At 41.9% G+C, this 18,166-nt stretch overlaps 1 protein-coding gene across 2 annotated transcripts in view; it reads left to right on the forward strand.

Moving 5' to 3' along the window:
• TTC17 (tetratricopeptide repeat domain 17) overlaps window positions 1-11,502 on the forward strand; it is a 148,416-nt gene extending 136,914 nt beyond the window's left edge. For both annotated transcript variants that reach the window (XM_012001340.1, XM_012001341.1), the window contains 3 exons: window positions 6,804-6,923; window positions 8,598-8,741; window positions 10,336-11,502. In XM_012001340.1, the coding sequence (XP_011856730.1) occupies window positions 6,804-6,923; window positions 8,598-8,741; window positions 10,336-10,467 (396 nt within the window). In that variant the 3' untranslated portion in view covers window positions 10,468-11,502. The remainder of the gene's footprint in view (window positions 1-6,803; window positions 6,924-8,597; window positions 8,742-10,335) is intronic.
• The last annotated feature ends 6,664 nt before the right edge of the window (window positions 11,503-18,166 follow it).

The raw sequence follows: 18,166 nt of genomic DNA on the forward strand, positions 1-18,166 counted from the left end.
TGTCAAAATCATAAGCAAAATGTTCACAGACTGAATCCAGCAGCACATTTCTTTAAAAAAAGATATACCTTGACCAAGTTGGGTTTATCCCAGAAATACTGAAAATGGTCTAACTCCAGGAAAACATAAAATATGAGTCACCACATTAAAGGAAAAAAACCGTGAAATCATTTCAGTAGATTGCATTTGATATAATTAATACCCATTTATGGTGTAAAACTTAGTAACTTCCTTAATGTGGTGAAAATAATCAACAACACATCTACTTCAAAGATGATTCTTAATGAGGAAATACGAAAAATAATTCCGTGAAATCAGGAAAAAGAATCACCATTTCTTTTCAACCTTGTACTAAAACTCCTAGCAAGTATAGTAAATCAATAAAAATAAATTAGGCTGGGCGCAGTGGCTCACGCCTGTAATCCCAGCATTTTGGGAGGCCGAAGTGGGCAGATCACTTGAGTTCGAGACCAGCCTGATCAACATGGTGAAACCCCCTCCCTACTAAAAGTGCAAAAATTAGCCAGCGTGGTGGCGCAGGCCTGTAATCCCAGCTATTCAGGAGGCTGAGGCAGAAGAATCACTTGAACCCGGGAGGCAGAGGTTGCAGTGAGCCGAGATTGCGTCAGTGTACCCCGGCCTGGTCAACAGAGCAAGATTCCATCTCAAAAAAAGAAAGAAAGAAATGGCATAAGTATAAAGAAGATGAAACAAAATATCATTCAGAGATGATATGATTATCTGTATAGTAAACCCCAAAGACTCCACAGATAGTTTTTTAGAAATAATATATTTCTCAAAGTGGCTTCCTGTAAACTCAATAAATAAAAAGTTGCATTTCTGTACAGCAGCACAAAACTTAAAAGTGTAATTTTTAAAAATATACCGCATTATAAAAATATAAAGTTGTCAATAAATCTTACAAAAATTATCAAGACTTGTATGCAGCAAGAGATATAACTTTATCAAAAAGCATTTTAAACAACCTAAATAAACATATATAATGTTCATGGATAAGAAGACACATGTTGTAAACATGTCAGTTTTCCCCAATTTGATTTATAGAGTCAATGCTATTATAATCAAAGTATCAGCAGGGTTTTTTTATGGCACTTGAAAAGCAGGTCTTTATATGGAAAGGTAAAGCATGAAGAATAGACCTGACACTCTTGAAAAGAAAAATAAAGTAAGAGTTGCCTTACTTTTTTAATAAAACAAGACATTATGCTATTTGCTCAAGCATAAATAAAAACGGCTAGGAAGACTAAATAGAAAGCCCAGAGATAGACTCTAATACAGGGGTCCAGCTCCCCACAGATGGGTACTGGTCTGTGGCCTCTTAGGAATAGGGCTACACAGCAGGAGGTGTGTGGCAGGTGAACTTCATCTGTATTTACAGCCACTCCCTATCGTTCGCATTACTGCCTGAGCTCCACCTCCTCTACATTAGATTCTCATAGGGATGCAAACCCTATTGTGAACTGCACATGCGAGAGATCTAGGTTGCACACAAGTTCCTTATGAAAATCTAATGCCTGATGATCTGTCACTGTCTCCCATCACTCCCAGATGGGACCATCTAGTTGAAGGAAAACAAGCTCAGGGCTCCCACTGATTCTACATTATGGTGAGTTGTATAATTATTTCACAATGTAATAATAATAGAAATAAAGGGCACGATCAATGTAATGTACTCAAATCATCCAGAAACCACCCCCTACCCCATCCATGGAAAATTTGTCTTCCATGAAACCAGTCCCTGGTGCCAAAAAGGTTAGGGACCTCTGCTCTGACATCAGAACTGTGATATATTTAAAAAGTAATATTGAAAATTGGTGGGAAGAGAAGGGACTGTTCAAGAAATAGTACTGGGGCAATTGCTTAAGTTAATTTCAATCTTCATATCTGACACAAAAATTCAATTCCACATGAATTAAGGACTCAAGTATCAAAAACAAAATGTTAAAAATTAGAGTAAAATATAGGAGATGACCTTTCTTGCTATGGAGTAAGGGAAGTTTTCTTCTTAAAGAAGACACAAAATAACTATAAAAGAAAATGTTAATGAATTCAAGTATATTAAAGTTTAATTTGTTTAATTAAAGAGAGGCAGGCCAGAGAGAAAACATGTATAACACATTTAATCTACAAAAGATTAATATATGAAACATATAAATTGATGAAAAGTAATAAAATAGAAAAATGCATTAAAGATATTAACAGGCATTTCACAGAAGTGATCTGTGTGATGAATAAACATGAGAAACAATTCTCAATCTCACTAGTAATCAGGAAATGCAAAGTAATACCACAGGAAGATACCATTTTCCCCTCACCAATAATACCTAGGGTTAAGAAGGATATGGATCAAGAGGTCCTTTTAAACAATGCTAATGGGGCTGTAAGTTGGCATAGTGCCTTTGGGAAACAATTTGGCAATCTCTGGGGTTTTGTTTTGTTTTGTTTTGTTTTGTTTTTGAACCATATGCATATCCTGTGGCCCAGAAATTCTACTCTTCAGTATCTATTCTAGACTATAACAGGAGACAAACAGGAAGCAATCTAAATGCCCATCTACAGAAAATGGATAAATACCATGTAGTGTATTCAACTTAATGAGCATTTAATTGTGTAGCAGGGAATTGAATAAATACAACATGAATGAATCTTAGAAATACAATGTTGAATAAAAAGCCCCAAGTTCGACAGGTCTACATACCATATGCCATAGTCCCCCCCTTATGTGCGGCTTCGTTTTCCACGGTTTCAGTTATCCACAGTCGATCATGGTCCAAAAATATTAAATGGAAAATTTAAAAAAAAATAATTTATGAGTTTTTAAGTTGCCCACCATTCTGAGTAGCATGATGAAACCACCTGCTGTTGGGCTCAGTCCACACGGGATGTGAATCATCCCTTTACCTAGTGTATCCACACTGTAGATGCTCCCTGCCTCTCAGTTATCAGATTGAAAAAAACATAGTAGATATAAAACTGGATGCTATCCATGGTTTCAGGCATCCACTGTGAGTCTTGGAATGTATCCCCTTCAAGTAGGAGGAACTACTGTACCATTTTCATAAAGTGCAGGAAGAAGTAAACTAATGTATATTGTTGAATCAAGTATACATGTATGTCAGAGATAGAACTATGTTTAAAAGGTGAAATGGAATACTAAAGATAACATTTAGAATAGTGGGTGAGGATGGAATGGTGTAAGAACACATCGGTAAATACAAGTTCGTTTTTCAGTAAGGTGGTCATTTCTGGAATATTCATTATTGTATGTTTTACAGCGTGAATATGTTTTGCATAGTTATATACTTACTATTTAACTATGTTATATAATTTTATATTTACTTGGCACGGTGGCGCATTCTGATAATCCTAACACTTTGGGAGACTGAGGCAGGAGGATCACTTTAGCCCAGGAGTTCAAGACCAGCCTGGACAACATGGCAAGATCACATCTCTACAAAAAATTTAAAAATTAGCCAAGCATGATGGTGCATGCCTGTAGTCCCAGCTGCTCAGGAGGCTGAGGTAGGAGGCTGAGACAGGAAGATCATTTGAACCCAGGAGTTCAAGGCTGCAGTGAGCTATGATCACACCACTGCACTCCAGCCTGGGGGACAGAGCAAGAGCTGCCTCAGAAAAAAGAAGAAATTATATATTATACATGTATTTAATGATTTATGTTCTTTTGTGTGTCAAATATTAGCATTAAATAAATATCTTTTTTTTTTTTTTTTTTGGAGACAGAATCTCGCTTTGTCACCCAGGCTGGAGTGTAGTGGTGCAATCTTGGTTCACTGCAACCTCCTCTTCCCAGGTTCAAGTGATTCTCCTGCCTCAGCTTCCTGAGTAGCTGGGATTACAGGCAGCTGCCACCACACCTGGCTAATTTTTGTGTTTTGAGTAGAGATGGGTTTTCACCACGTTGGCCAGGCTGGTTTCGAGCTCTTGACCTCAAGTGATCCGCATGCTTTAGCCTCCCAGAGTGCTGAGATTACAGGTGTGAGCCACCACACCCGGCCTAAGATCATTTTATTTAAAATCCTTTTAGAATACCAGTCAAAAAGAGCAAGTCACTTAACAAGGAGAAACAAGTCGGGCTAGCTTCAGATTTCTCTCAGCAGCATTCCACACCAAGAGGCAATACAGAAATGCCAATACATTATTTGAAGAAAGACTAAGCTGTGGTGTTAAATCCAACCAAGCTGTCTTTTAGCTCTGAAAGCACCAGACAGAAAGTTTTCAACATATATGAGTGTATTGGTTTGCTAGGGCCACTAGAATAAAATACCACAGACAGGGTGGCTTCAACAGCAGAAATTTATTTCACAGGTCTGGAGGCTGGAAGCCTGAGATCAAAGTGCTGGCAGGGTTGGTTTCCCCTGAGACCTCTCTCTTTGGCTTGCAGTTGGCCTCATGCTGCCTCTTCACATGGTTGTCCCTCTGTGCACATAGGACCCTGGTGTGTCTCTCCTGTTCTAACTCCTTCATACAAATCCAGTCATTTAGAGTTAGGACCCCACTCTAATAGCCTTATTGTAACTTAATCACTGCATTGAAGGCCTCCAAATACAGTTACATTCTGAGGTACAGGGGATTGGGACTTAAAAATATGAAATTTGGGGGAACATAGTTCAACCCATAGCAGTGATCTCAAAGAATATTGTTCCCATGAGCCCTTCTTGAGGAAACTATTAGAAGATGAGCTTTAGCCAACCAGGAGATGATTGGGAAAAACACACAAAGGTAATGTCAGTGATCACTGATTATATTCAGCTGTAAAACCAATACTAAAACAAAGGTGAGGCATAGGGTGATAGGTCAGAAGGTAAATACTATACTCCCTGACAATGTAGAATTCTAAAATTAACAAAAATGTTATTGAAAACCGAAATCAGACAAGCAGTTATGTCTTCTGAGTGCCTCTTCTGTAATGGCTGGGAGTCAGAGATCAACCAAAAGTTGCAAATGAAATAGATTTTAAAAATCCAAAGTTAGACCTAAATTCAAAATTCAGCCTAAATTAAATACTGTAGTTTTATCTATAGTAAAGGTAGTATCTCACTGGGGAGAGAGGTGAATTATTAATTAAATTTTGAGACAAATTAGTAGCTATCTGGAGAAAAATTAAGTTGGAGCCATATCTTTTACCTTATAGCAGATTAAATTTCAAATGGATCAAATATTTAAATGTAAAAAATGAAATTATAAAAATTCTATAGGGGAAATGGTAAAATATTTATTTCTTTTGCTTTTTTAAGAGACAAAGTCTCAGTCTGTCTCCCCCAGTCTAAAGTGCATTGAGTGGTGTGATCATAGCTCACTGTAACCTCAAACTCCTGGGCTCAAGTGATCCTCCTGCCTCAGCCTCCTGAGTAGTTGAGACTGCAGATGCACAGCATCATGCCCAGCTAAATTTTTTATTTTTTGTAGAGACAGGATCTTGCTGTGGTGCCCAGGCTGATCTCCTCTTGCCTTGGCCTCCCAAGGCACTAAGATTACAGCTGTGAGTCACCAAACCTGGCCCAGTAAAATTTCTTGATATCCTTGGAATGAGATAGGGCTTCCTAACTACAACTGGAAAATCCAGAAGTCATTGAAGATCATGAAAAAAACAAATTCTGTAGCAATCAAAATCTGCATCACACAAAGTACCGTAAGTCGAAAGACAGACTTCAAACTCAGGAAACGTATCTGTAAATCATAGGCAAGGATGATCTCCCTAAAATATAAAGAACTTTTTACCAACAGACAAGACAAAAGCCTTACAGAACAATTAAAATATAAAAGCAGATAGTTTACAGAAAAGACGTACAAAAGGCTAACAAATATGAAAGAATGGTCAGCTCCACTCATAAGAAGGGAAATGCAGATTAAAACCACATTTCTCACCCATCAGATTGGCAGAGGCCTAAGAGTATAGTAACAAACTCTGTGATGGGGCTATAAGGAAGTGGTGATACTTACATATTTCTGGCCGGAGATTAAATTGTTATAATCCAGCCAGGCGTTGTGGCTCATGTAATCCCAGCACTTTGGGAGGCCGAAGCATGTGGATCACCTGAGGTCGTGAGTTCGAGACCAGCCTGGCCAACATGGCGAAACCCTGTCTCTACTAAAAATACAAAAATTAGACAGGAGTGATGGTGCACACCTGTAACCCCAGCTACTCGGGAGGCTGAGACAGAAGAATCACTTGAACCCGGGACATAAAGGTTGCAGTGAGCTGAGATCATGCCACTGCACTCCAGCCTGGGCGACAGAGAGACTCAGTCTCAGGAAAAAAAAAAACAAAAGAGAGAGAGAGAAAGGAAAGGAGAGGAGGGGGAGGGGAGGAAATTCTAGAAGGAAACGTAAGAAACTAAAAATAGCGTTTACTTGTCTACCATAGAGACAAGGATGGGAGGTAGACTTCACGGTATAACTTTGTATACTTTGTGGTTTTTAAAACATGTGAATATGTTACCTATTCAGAAAGTCAAATAAAATAGAACATAGATATGAGATATAGTTCTGCTATTCAGTAGTTGAGTGAACTTAGGCAAGACACTTAACCTCTCTGAGTCATCGTTTTCTCATTTACAGAAAGGCTGTAATAGTAGTATCAAGCTCACAGGATTGTTCTAAGGGTTAATGAAGGACGGGAGGAACAGAAAGTGCTAAGCAGAGTGCCAGCACTTAGTAAATACTCAGTTGAATGGTCGTGACTTGTGTAACTGAACTTAATCTTGGTAATAAATGAGTATGTTCTTGAAAGGACACCAGCCTTAGCTAACATTCCTTTGCAGAACCAGACGTCCTGGGTCCTCTCCAGCATGGCAGCCCTCTACTGGAGGGTGAAAGGCCAAGGAAAGAAGGCAATCGACTGCCTCCGCCAGGCTCTGCACTATGCACCACACCAGATGAAGGTGAGTGGGACTCAGAAGGTGGGAATTTCTGCCCCTTAGTCCTTTCCATTCCCCATGGTTTATTCTGCCCTTTCAACCAGCCTCCCTCATGCTCAGCCAGTGAGGACATGTTACAAGGAGAGAATGGGGCAGGAGACCTTCTGACTGGGCATGTGCCCCAGCAAGCCTGTGAACTATCCCTGCTGCGTGCCTCCCCAGCCTCAGCAGGTTGGAACGTGGGGAAGGCCTTCCAGATCACTGTAAGACGTTACTGCATTGAGTCCCCTTTCTGTTGTGTCCAGAGCCACCCAACATATAGCAAATGCACTGGCCAAAGTGGGCTGACACATAGAAGTCAATCTGAGTTTAGCTTGTCCTCGGGGGCCTGGTGACCTCTTAGACTTGTTTTGCTTATCCTCTTGGCTTGAGCTTGCTTCCAAGCACAGAGATAGAAGCGAATTTCCATTTCTTCACATGCGTTGGTCAGTCCCTGATCCTTGTCTGACTTGTACTGTTTCCACAAAAACAAAACAAAAGAAAACAAAAACCAAACCAGCTAACCCTGTGTGACACCAAACTTTTCCGGAAGACCAGTTCTTCTTATGACGGGTGAGAAAGTACGGTTTTTATCAGCACATTTGTATCCATGTGTTCTGAGTTCTGCATTAATCCAGATCTTACACTTTTTAAAGACGTGGCTGGTGTCTTCTTTGCTCATCAAGGCAGTGTATGGAATGATGGAAGGAACACAGGATTCACTGCCAGGCATTGCTGAGTTTTAAACACAGCTCTACCTCTTACTAGCTTTGTGAATTTGGGCACCTTATTGAACTTCAATGAGCTCATCTAGGGTCATGCATTCTATGGCTGTCACAAAGATGGGTCCTTTTTTTCTGTTTCTTCTGTGTCTGCTATAGAACCCAATATGGCGTGATACAGGTAGCATTGCTCAGGTAAGGCACTTAAAGGGAATGATATTTGTGATGATAACAGTATTGCAACAATATTGCTACTTGTTCCATCCATCATTTTGTACTCTCTACTGTTAGGCAATAGGGAAGGGCTGAGGCTCTACCTCTAAGAGTCAGCAAACTCCCTGAAAAGGGCAAGAGAATAAAACACTTAGACTCTGGAGGCCAGACAGCCTCTGGTGCACCTACTGAATTCTAGCATTGTAGTATGAAAAGTGCCACAGAAATACGTACAGGACTGGGAATGATTGTGTCCCAATAAAACTTTTTTAAAAATAGGCAGCAGACTAGGTTAGGCCTCAGTTTGCCAACCCCTAATGATATGATGGTTCTTGCAGAAATTATTTTGACTTTCTGACAGCATGACTCCAAGTGTGGTCTGTGGACAGTACACAGACTTTTTATTAGCAGTCTGCAATGAGACAAGGAGCTTCACCAGAAGAAACCAACTACATTATTCAGCAGATTGTTTACTTCAGCTGACATTTTGTTGTGTTTGGTTTTCGAAGCAAGACTCCGCCAATGAAAGAAGGAATTGATTGATATTCTGGTACAAGCACCTTATCTATCACAGACCAGTAGCAAACAGCAGAAAAGCGCTTTGAGTGGCACTATTCTCATCATTCACCAGGAAGCACCGACTGTATTCTTTATGATCACCAAAAACAAGAATGAAAGCTCAAAACCCAGTTTTCCCTTCTCACCATTCTCCTTCTTCTCCCAGGATGTGCCCCTGATTAGCCTGGCCAACATCTTGCACAATGCCAAGCTCTGGAATGACGCCGTCATAGTGGCCACCATGGCAGTAGAGATCGCACCACACTTTGCTGTGAACCACTTCACTCTGGGCAATGTCTACGTGGCAATGGTGAGATTGGGGTGTGAGCAGAATGTACCAACTCTGCCAAACAGTAGCACCTCTTTGATTTCAAAACCTCTTTGAGTATGTCATTGCCCACCAGTCTCCTGTAAACTTGTCTAAAATTGCTAGCTCCAAAAAAAAATGTTATATTTTGTGGATAAGGGTTTGAGAGGTGTTTAAAAAATAATAATACATGAAATTCTTCTAAGTATTTGCAACTACGTAGTTCCTCAACATGAGTTGAACACCAACAGCAGAGTCAGATTTACCTACAATTTCCCGGAGACACCACCTGTTCCAGAGAACCTCTCCTGACATGCCATGTAGACACACACACATGCTCTGTTGCTTCCAGGTTGGGCTAAGGTACCTGTCATCGCACTCATGACACCCTGCGCGTGTTTTTCTTGCTGGATTTTCACCTTGTTTTATAATTTTTTGTTTAAGGATATGTCTTTCCCTCTAGCCTATGGGCTCGTTGGGGACAAGACTCCTCTTCACCTCCCTGTTCCGGTGCCTCACAGTGTTTTTGGCACATGGTAGGCGCTCACCAAGTAGTTAATGAATGATGAAATTCCACTAGTTTCATGGAATACCATTTAGAGAGAAAATGGCAAAGTCATCCAGATCCCTCATTCTGATCAGAAGCAAGAACTGATTTCAGAACTGAAAATCCCAGGGGGACCCCCTAAAAGCTGTCATAACCCAGTTTAGCATGAGAATCATGCCGTTCACTTTCATCTAAAATGTGGCATCACACATAGGGCTGTTCCCAAGATGCTCTCAGTAATGGCTTATAGAGTGAGCAGCCCTGGGCTGCCAGCTTCCTTGACTTCAGAGGCGAGAAGTATTTTGCCAGGGAGGTATTGCCGAATATGCAGATTTCCCTCTGCTTCTTAAATTGAAGAATCTGTTGTTGCCCCCAGTAAACGTGAAGTTTGCTACTATGAACGAGGACTTGTGTCTCTCATTTGGCTAGAAGTCATTGAACCAGTTGATTTGGGCTCTTCTTTAAGAGTGTAACTCTAAGTAAAAGATTAACCTTCAGTATGGCAGGGATCATTTCCCAATCTTTGTTGGAGTTTTTAAATGTTAAAGAGAATTTTAAAACTCTTCAAAATGTACGAGTCCAATTGAGATACCTGACTTAGTTTCCGTCTTTCTAGCTACATTAGAAAATTTAGGCAGATGCATAATGGGCATTTGTCAGGCACGGTTCTAGAGGTTTCTGTGAGGATTAAATGGAAGGATTTCATGAAGCACCTAGCACAGTGTCTGACACATTTCAGGCACTCAGGACTGTTAGGTCTTATTATTACCACAATTATGACTGTTGTTGGGTTTGTAAAAGCTGCTCTACCCCTTTTCCTTTTGTTCTTGGGCTCTGCCGTAGTTTCCTCTGTGATGTTATACCTCGGGGATGAAGGCAGCTGTTTCCTCCCAGAGGAACCTCAGACTTTTCCACAGAGACTTAGATCCATTGAGCAAACGCTGCAGGGTTGTCCCTAGCACAGAGGTGCTTCTTGAGAAAAAAGAGGGCACAGTATATATTTAGCCTGGTGATGCCATCCCCTCACGTTTGTCTCCTTGACCCTCACAGGAAGAATTTGAAAAAGCACTGGTGTGGTATGAATCCACATTGAAGCTTCAGCCCGAGTTTGTCCCGGCCAAGAACCGAATCCAGACCATCCAGTGTCACTTAATGCTGAAGAAGGGACGGCGCTCTCCTTAGTGCACTTCTTCTTTCTCTCTTTCTCTTTACTCATTCTCTCAAAAAAAAAAAAAAAAAAGAAAAAAAGAAAAAAGAAACCAATCATTGTCAGTATCTACTATTAATGATGTGTGTGAAAATAACTAAGACTTATAACAGGACTTTTACATATGCGGGAATTGGTTTGTTTTTAAGTTTCTCCTTTCCCCCAACCAGCCTCGGAAGAGGCACCTTCAGAAACACACATTTCTTAAAAGGAAAGTGCAGCTTCAAGATATTGTGTAAATACTGAGCCAAGACATTTCTGGAGCTGTGCTCTGTCTCCAAAAACCTCACTGCCTTTAGGGCTTTTCTCAGTGGTCCAGCTAGCCTCCTCTTTGGAGGAGGACGAAGCCGCATTGCTCATTCTCTGCTTCCTGTCGTAGCCTCTGTTGTCAGTGGAAATGCAGAAGCTCATCTGGTGCCCGTCGGTGAGAAGCAACGTTCTGCGCTCTCTCCGTTAGACCTCCATGCTGTCCCCAGTCTTGTACGTTCCATGCTGCTATGTTACAAACTCTCAGAGGTAGTTTGCAGGGGAGGAAGGGGAATATGAATTTTAAAACAAAATATTTACAACAACAAAAATTCTTAGGATCAGCTGACCTTTGTAATGTTATTTATGTTGGGGAGGGAGGGGGGCTGAGAAGGGGAAATCAGCAGTGTGCAACATCTTTCTCATTTGTACTTTAATTGCCAATCACAAGGAAACCAATAAGTTGAAATCCTATATAACAGGTTTATATATATAGAATATGTATATTTGAAGCCCTCTACAGACTGAGTCTATGTTTTACTAATTCTTTGTTCACTGTGTTACCCATCTTGGAATAAGGTGTGAGTGTCAGCTCCCTCTCTCTGAGGCCTCCCGACTTCGCCCCTCAGGAGAGTAATGAGCCAAGGTTGAGTGTTTCCATACAATGCTTTTACCTTTGGTCCCAGGAGAATCAGAAACTCCAACATTTTGGAATCTTCAAGGGCACATACTGAGAAAAAAAATAAAATTGTTTATGAGCAAAATAGGTCGGTCGCGTGATTTTTCTTTAGAACCTGGCTAATTTGGGCAGCTGTGAAGCCTGACTTTAACTCTGGATCTGATCGTCCCAAGTCCTACATTGGCTTTATCTTTCTTCCAGCAGCAAGGTGAGGGGAGAAAAAAACAATCCATCATCACTAGGTTTTATACTTGATGAACTTATTAGAACAATGCATTTAATCAGGAAAGACATACAGTCAGCACATGTTCAGAGTTTAGTATATAATTGACCTTCCTGGCAAAGGAAGAATCATCTAAGCCACAAAGTCATGGTCCTCAGGTAAGCACTGATCTTAACATTCATCCAAGTAAGTTTCACAGACAGCGTTGGGGTGCATCGTGTAGGTTGGGCATGCCCCTTGGGACAGGATTCCACTGAAGACAGCATTTCTGTGGACTTTCCTAGGATGCAGTCAGACACTGATCATCTCAGATAATGGCTCGTGGAACTTGAAGGGTTTAGTTCTAGCACAGACTGTGTAATTTCTTAGAAGCAAAGTCTAATTTCTTACACCAGACATACCTGTGACTTCTCTGTTCTTTACGCAGCTGAAGTCCAACAAACCCCAGTTTTATCAGATATATTTTGAGAACAGCAAGCTTGTTTGTTACTGAATACAGTGAGCCTTTATTCTCTCGGGGATCCATCGAAATTAACTTGTATCTATATGTAGTTCCCTGCTTCCCCACCTCACTACAATTTTTTCCTGAAACCTTCAACAGTTGCTTGACTCTTTTTTTTTTTTTTAAGACAGAGTTTCACTCTTGTTGCCCAGGCTGGAGTGCAATGGCACGATCTCAGCTCACTGCAACCTCTGCGTCCCAGGTTCAAGCAGTTCTCCTGCCTCAGCCTCCCAAGTAGCTGGGATTACAGGCATGTGCCACCACGCCTGGCTAATGTTTTGTGTTTTTAGTAGAAACAGGGTTTCACCATGTTGGCCAGGCTGGTTTCAGGTGATCCACCCACCTCGGCCTCCCAAAGTGCTGGGATTACAGGCGTGAGCCACCATGCCCAGCCCAGTTGCTTGACTTTTTAAAATTAACATACTATGAAATTCACTCTAGTATACAGTTCTATCATGCAACCATCACAACAATTGAGATACAAAACTTTCATCATCCCCAAAAGACTCCCCTCGTGCTGTCCCTTTGTAGTTGAACCTCCCCAACCCTTAACCCTGGGCAACCACGAGTCTGCTCTCCCACCCCATCGCTTTTCCTTTTCCATAATGTCATATAAATGGAATTCGTGTATGGCCTTTTGAGTCCGGCTTTTTTCCCTCAACATAATGAATGCACTTGGGGTTTGCCCATGTTGTGTGGATCAGTGATTCGATACTTCGTTGCTGAGTAGTGTTCCATTGTTAGCCTGTTGGAGGACACTGGGATGCTTCCAGCTTCTGGAGATTGTGAATAAAGCTGCAATAAGCATTTGCATGTAGGTTTGGCTGAGCACAGTAATCCCAGCACTTTGGGAGGCCGAGGCGGGCGGACCACTTGAGGTCAGGAGTTTGAAACCAGCCTGACCAACATAGTGAAACCCTGTCTCTTCTAAAAATACAAAAAAATTAACAGGCATGGTGGTGGGCGCCTGTAATCCCAGCTACTCAGGAGGCTGAGGCACGAGAATCACTTGACCCCGGAAGACAGAGGTTGCAGTGAGCTGAGATCACACCACTGCACTCCAGCCTGAGGGACAGTGAGATTCTGTCTAAAAAAAAAAAAGCATATAGGTTTTTGTGTGCACATAGGTTTTCATTTCTATTGTGTTGATAATTCAGCAAGTATTTTTCTACTCTGGACTTTTTTTTTGTTTTTTTTTTTGAGACGGAGTCTCGCTCTGTTGCCAGGCTGGAGTGCAGTGGTGCAATCTCCACCCACTGCAACCTCCACCTCCTGGTATCAAACAATTTTTCTGCCTCAGCCTCCCAAGCAGTGGGACTACAGGTGCACGCCACCACGCCTAGCTAAGTTTTGTATTTTTAGTAGAGATGGGGTTTCACCATGTTGGCCAGGATGGCCTCAATCTCTTAAAAGCAGGAATGGTCAGCCAACACTGAATGGAGGCAGCTTCAAGTCGGTTTTATACAGAAGGAGTACGGGGTAGGGACAGCTACAAATCTGCTTATCTGAAAGGAAGAGGAAAGAGCTTGACCTTTCTTTGAAATGACTTGGAATTGCCTCCACAGCATTGTTCCCAGCCTCATTTCAGGTGCTGCTTCAAATCAGGTGTGGTGGGAAGCTGTACTGCGGGACGGCTGACAGACCATGAATGTGTATCTCCTGCAGGGCTGGCGACGCCTAGTGATCATGCACCGGCAGGGAGCTGCCCTGCCCTGTGGCTGCCATCTTGGAACCGTATGGGGTTTATTCACTAGATAGGTCAAAGCTCTGACTCGCACTAGACTTAGACACTGGCACCAACTAGCTGGGAATGAAACTTGGAGCCCAACTCTCCAGCACAAGGGGTGACTGTTAGTGGCCTTTCTGTTCCACATACAGCGAGGGTCTGAGAGCTTCCAAGGTAGATTCCCCCAGAACTTTGGCGTCATGAGAACTTTGGCTCTGTAGCAACTGCTCTGTGGTAGGACTGTTCCTGCCTCAGAGAACCTCAGAATGGGTTCAACAAATCTGGGTTCAAATCTCAGTCCCGCCTCTCACTAGCAAGGAGATCTTGAACAAGTGTTTAGCTCTGAGCTGAATTTCTCACTGAAATAAAATAATCTGAGAATGATAAGAGCTACTATTCTTCACAGGGGATAGCTGTGAGAAGTAAAGGAGATTTTTAAAATATGAAGCATTCAGCACGATGCAAACACCCAGGAAGGGGTAGCTGTTGTTATTTGCACCACGTTATAGAAACTGGATATTTTAAAGAAATTTACTTAAGTTAATTTTAAACAAGACCCAGCCATTCAACTCCACCCTGGCACATCTTCTGGTCAGGCCAGCCTCGCTGTTCTGATTTCCAAAGCTTTTGCTTAATCCATTCCCCAACAAATGTCCCCTCTTCTCTCTGGTTTCTGTCCCCCTTCTAGGCCTCTTTTACCCAAGCTTTCGTGATGACACTGATTGATCTACATCTTCTCTGATTATTATAACGGCTTCAATTCATTGAGCCAGACAGGAGGCTGTGTGTAGTCAGAAACATCTAAGATTTGTTGAGCTCTTACTATGTTCCAAGATTATTTTAAGAGCTTTACATGAAATAAAATTCATTTAAGCCTCATGTCAAACCAATGGTGTAGGGATTGTTGTTATCCTGATTGTGAGAATGGGAAACTGGAGCCCGAGATTTAAGTAACTTGTCCAAGACCACAGCTAGGAAGTGATGGGAGTCAAGGTCTGGGCCCAGGGAGTCTAATTCTAGAGGCTGCGCTCCTAACCACCATGCTATACACCCATTATCTCATGGAGTCTTCACAACTACAAAATAGGTTGGCAACATTATCTCTGTTTTACAGATGAGAAAACCAAGGCTCAAAGGTAATGTAACCAGCTCATAATCCCACAGTATGTGGTAGAGTTCAGATTCAAACCAAGCTCGGATTTGCCTAACACCAACTTGGTGTTCTTACTCCTCTGCTATTCTGCCTCTATGTAGTGCTTATTTCCAGGAAGTTCTTCATTCTGAGCTGTTTCCTATTTGCTTTCAGGTGTAAATAGTCAATGCTAGTGGTTAACAAGCAATGCAACTGATATGTTCCTCTGCTTCCTGCTTTTGGCATTCTAAGGGCTTTCCACCCACATCTCACAATCTTTTAGGGAACCAATCTTAGGGAAGTGAAGTATCTTGCTTTCTCTGCCATGGAACTTGAAGAAGAAAAAAGCTCTCTCCATCCTTCTGCCTCAGGCTCACTGCTCTCAGTCTGGCTGGTAGAGGAAAGTGCCTCGCTGCCCATGAACCTCACAAGGCCTATTCTGCCCTTCACTGCCCAACAGCTTTGCACCACTTGCTGGGAGAAGACGCGACCACTGTGGTGTGGCCAGCTTCAGGGGATCCACCCTGCCGTCATGGTTGAGCCAGCAGCAGGGGGGACTGGCTTCTAAATTCAGCTTTTGTGATTATTCTAATGCTCAGACAGGCATCCCTAGATCAAATCTCATGTTTCCCCTTTCTGTGGAGATGTAAACAGGCAATTCCAGCTCTTTCTACAAACAGATTTAGTTCAACATGTACTGATGTCCAACACTGGATGAGACATCGGACATGGTCTCTGCCCTCAAAGAGTCACAATCTAGTTGGAGAGACAAGATAGAGAATTCGAGGACACAAAGTCCACTCCAGCAGAAGCCTAAATATTGAAGACCCAGAAACTGAATTCTGTGATGAATACACTGGGTCCTCTGAGACAGTCAGCCTTCCCTAGGTGCATAAACCATCTCGGTTTCGACACTCCAAGCAGAGTCCTCCACGGCTCGGCCACTGCCTGCCTTTCCATGCTTGTCTTCTGCCACTCATTTATTCATTCAATGAACATGTATGGAAGAAACTACTATGTGCCAGGCACTGAGTTGGTCACTGCAGGTAGTTCAATATGGTGCAAGAATAGAGGGTGGGTGGGACAGGTGCTAAGAAATGAAGCTAGGGCCAGATCACGAAAGACATCATACACACGGCTGAGGAGTTTGGGCTTTGTCCTCAGTGAAATGGAGAGCCATTCCCCAGATTGCACTTCAGGCTACAATTTAGGATTTCCCACATGTATCAGAATTCTACATTCCCATGCCTGTGATCATGCTATTCCCATTACCCGGAATGCCAAATCCTTGCAATCTTCCCCCCCTTTTTTTTCACTTATTTAGGTCTACTGGTTTTCTGAGGCATTGTTCTCAAGATGCCATGCTTCTAAGGCACCTGCCATAATCCCCATGGTGACACTCATCACATGGTATTGAAATGAGCTATGTATCTGGTCCCCAATCAGATGCTTAGCTCCATGTCTAATCAATGTCTATGTCCCTTACTTTTACAACATAAAAACCTGGCACAATGAAATTGCTTAATTAAAAAAAAAAAACAGTTATTTGACTATTGAATTGATGGTTAACTGACCCAACAATACCCTAGAGAAACTACAGCAACATTGAAGACAAGAGATTGGAAATAGGAGCTATTGAAACCGAGAGGGAAGACGAAATCAGGGAGAACTCCAGCAGATATGGAGAGAAGCTGCTTCGCTTAATCTACAGAGGTACTGCCTGTTCCCTCAGCCCATCCCCAAGCCACCAACTGCTACTGACCCATGTAAAGTATTTTGAACAGGGACAGGCACACACTAGGCAGTCGATAAATGTTAGCTCTTCTTATTAGCGGAGGACTTCAATCCTGCCAGTGACTCCTTAATTCTAGAAATAAATTACCTTTTCCTTTCTGCTAAGAATGTTGTTCCAGGCTAGACAGAGTGGCTCATGCCTGTAATCCCAACACTGTGGGGGGCTGAGGTGGGAGGATAGCTTGAGACCAGGAGCTCAAGATCATCCTGGGTGACACAGCAGGACCCTGTCTGTTAGAAAAGAACAAGAAAAAGAAAAAGCCAAATGTGGTGGCACACACTTGTAATCCTACCTGCTCGGGAGGCTGAGATGGTTGAATTGCTTGAGCCCAGGAATTCAAGGTTACATTAAGTTTTGATTATGCCACAGAACTCCAACCTTGGATTGGGACCTTGTCTCCAAACAAAAACAAAAACTAATGGATTTTGTTCCATTTCTGGATTCGGACTCAAAAGCTTCACTGGTTAGGACAGTGACCCCTAGCTTTTAAGAAGGGGGGCTTTCACCCAAAGACAGCACTAAATACGAACACCTATGTCCTAAAAATTGAGGAAATTTTTATCTTCCTGTTTTTCAGTTTGATGGATTTCTTCCATGCTGTCTTCTGATTCATTGGCTTTCTCTTCAGCTGTGTCTAGCCTGCTATTCAACTCATCCATTGAGATTTTTACTTCAGGAATGACATTTTTCACTTGCATGATTTCTGTCTGGTTCTTTTTCATCATATCTATCTGCTCATGTTTCATAATCTTTTTGTGTGTGTTATGGATGCTACTCTTTTAACTACTTGAACACTTTCAGCATACTTAGTTTTCAAATTAGTCTATTTTTTTTGTTCATTAGGAATAAGTTCTCCTGTTTGTTGGATATTTGGACTGTCTAACCCTATAGCCTTGTAACCCTCTGAGTTCTCAGTCTTTGGATCACGACTCTAAAAACCGCAATTACTTTTGCACCAGCCTAATATATTCTCTCAAGTTCTTAGTGATATCATACTATCATACGGTCTCCATGCTTGTGACCTTCCAATTTGTATGTCCAGCATAGATGTCCTCTATCGGCTCTAAATTCATTTCATTTATCCAACTTTCTACCAGTATCCTCACATGAACTGTACAAAACAGAATTCCGTATCTTCTCACAAAATTATTATCTAACTTTGGTCTTCCCATATGAGTTAATAGCAATTCCCTCCATCTAGTTATTCAAGTCAAAAAAAGAAAAAAGGAAAAAAAAAATCCTAGGCCAGGCGCTGTGGGTCACGCCTGTAATCCCAGCACTTTGGGAGACCAAGGCAGGCAGATCACTTGAAGTCAGGAGTTTGAGAATAGCCTGGCCAACATAGTGAAACTCTATCTCTACTAAAAAAAA

This window comes from Mandrillus leucophaeus, unplaced genomic scaffold (assembly GCF_000951045.1).
Source record: "Mandrillus leucophaeus isolate KB7577 unplaced genomic scaffold, Mleu.le_1.0 Scaffold66, whole genome shotgun sequence".
Classification (NCBI taxonomy): domain Eukaryota; kingdom Metazoa; phylum Chordata; class Mammalia; order Primates; family Cercopithecidae; genus Mandrillus; species Mandrillus leucophaeus.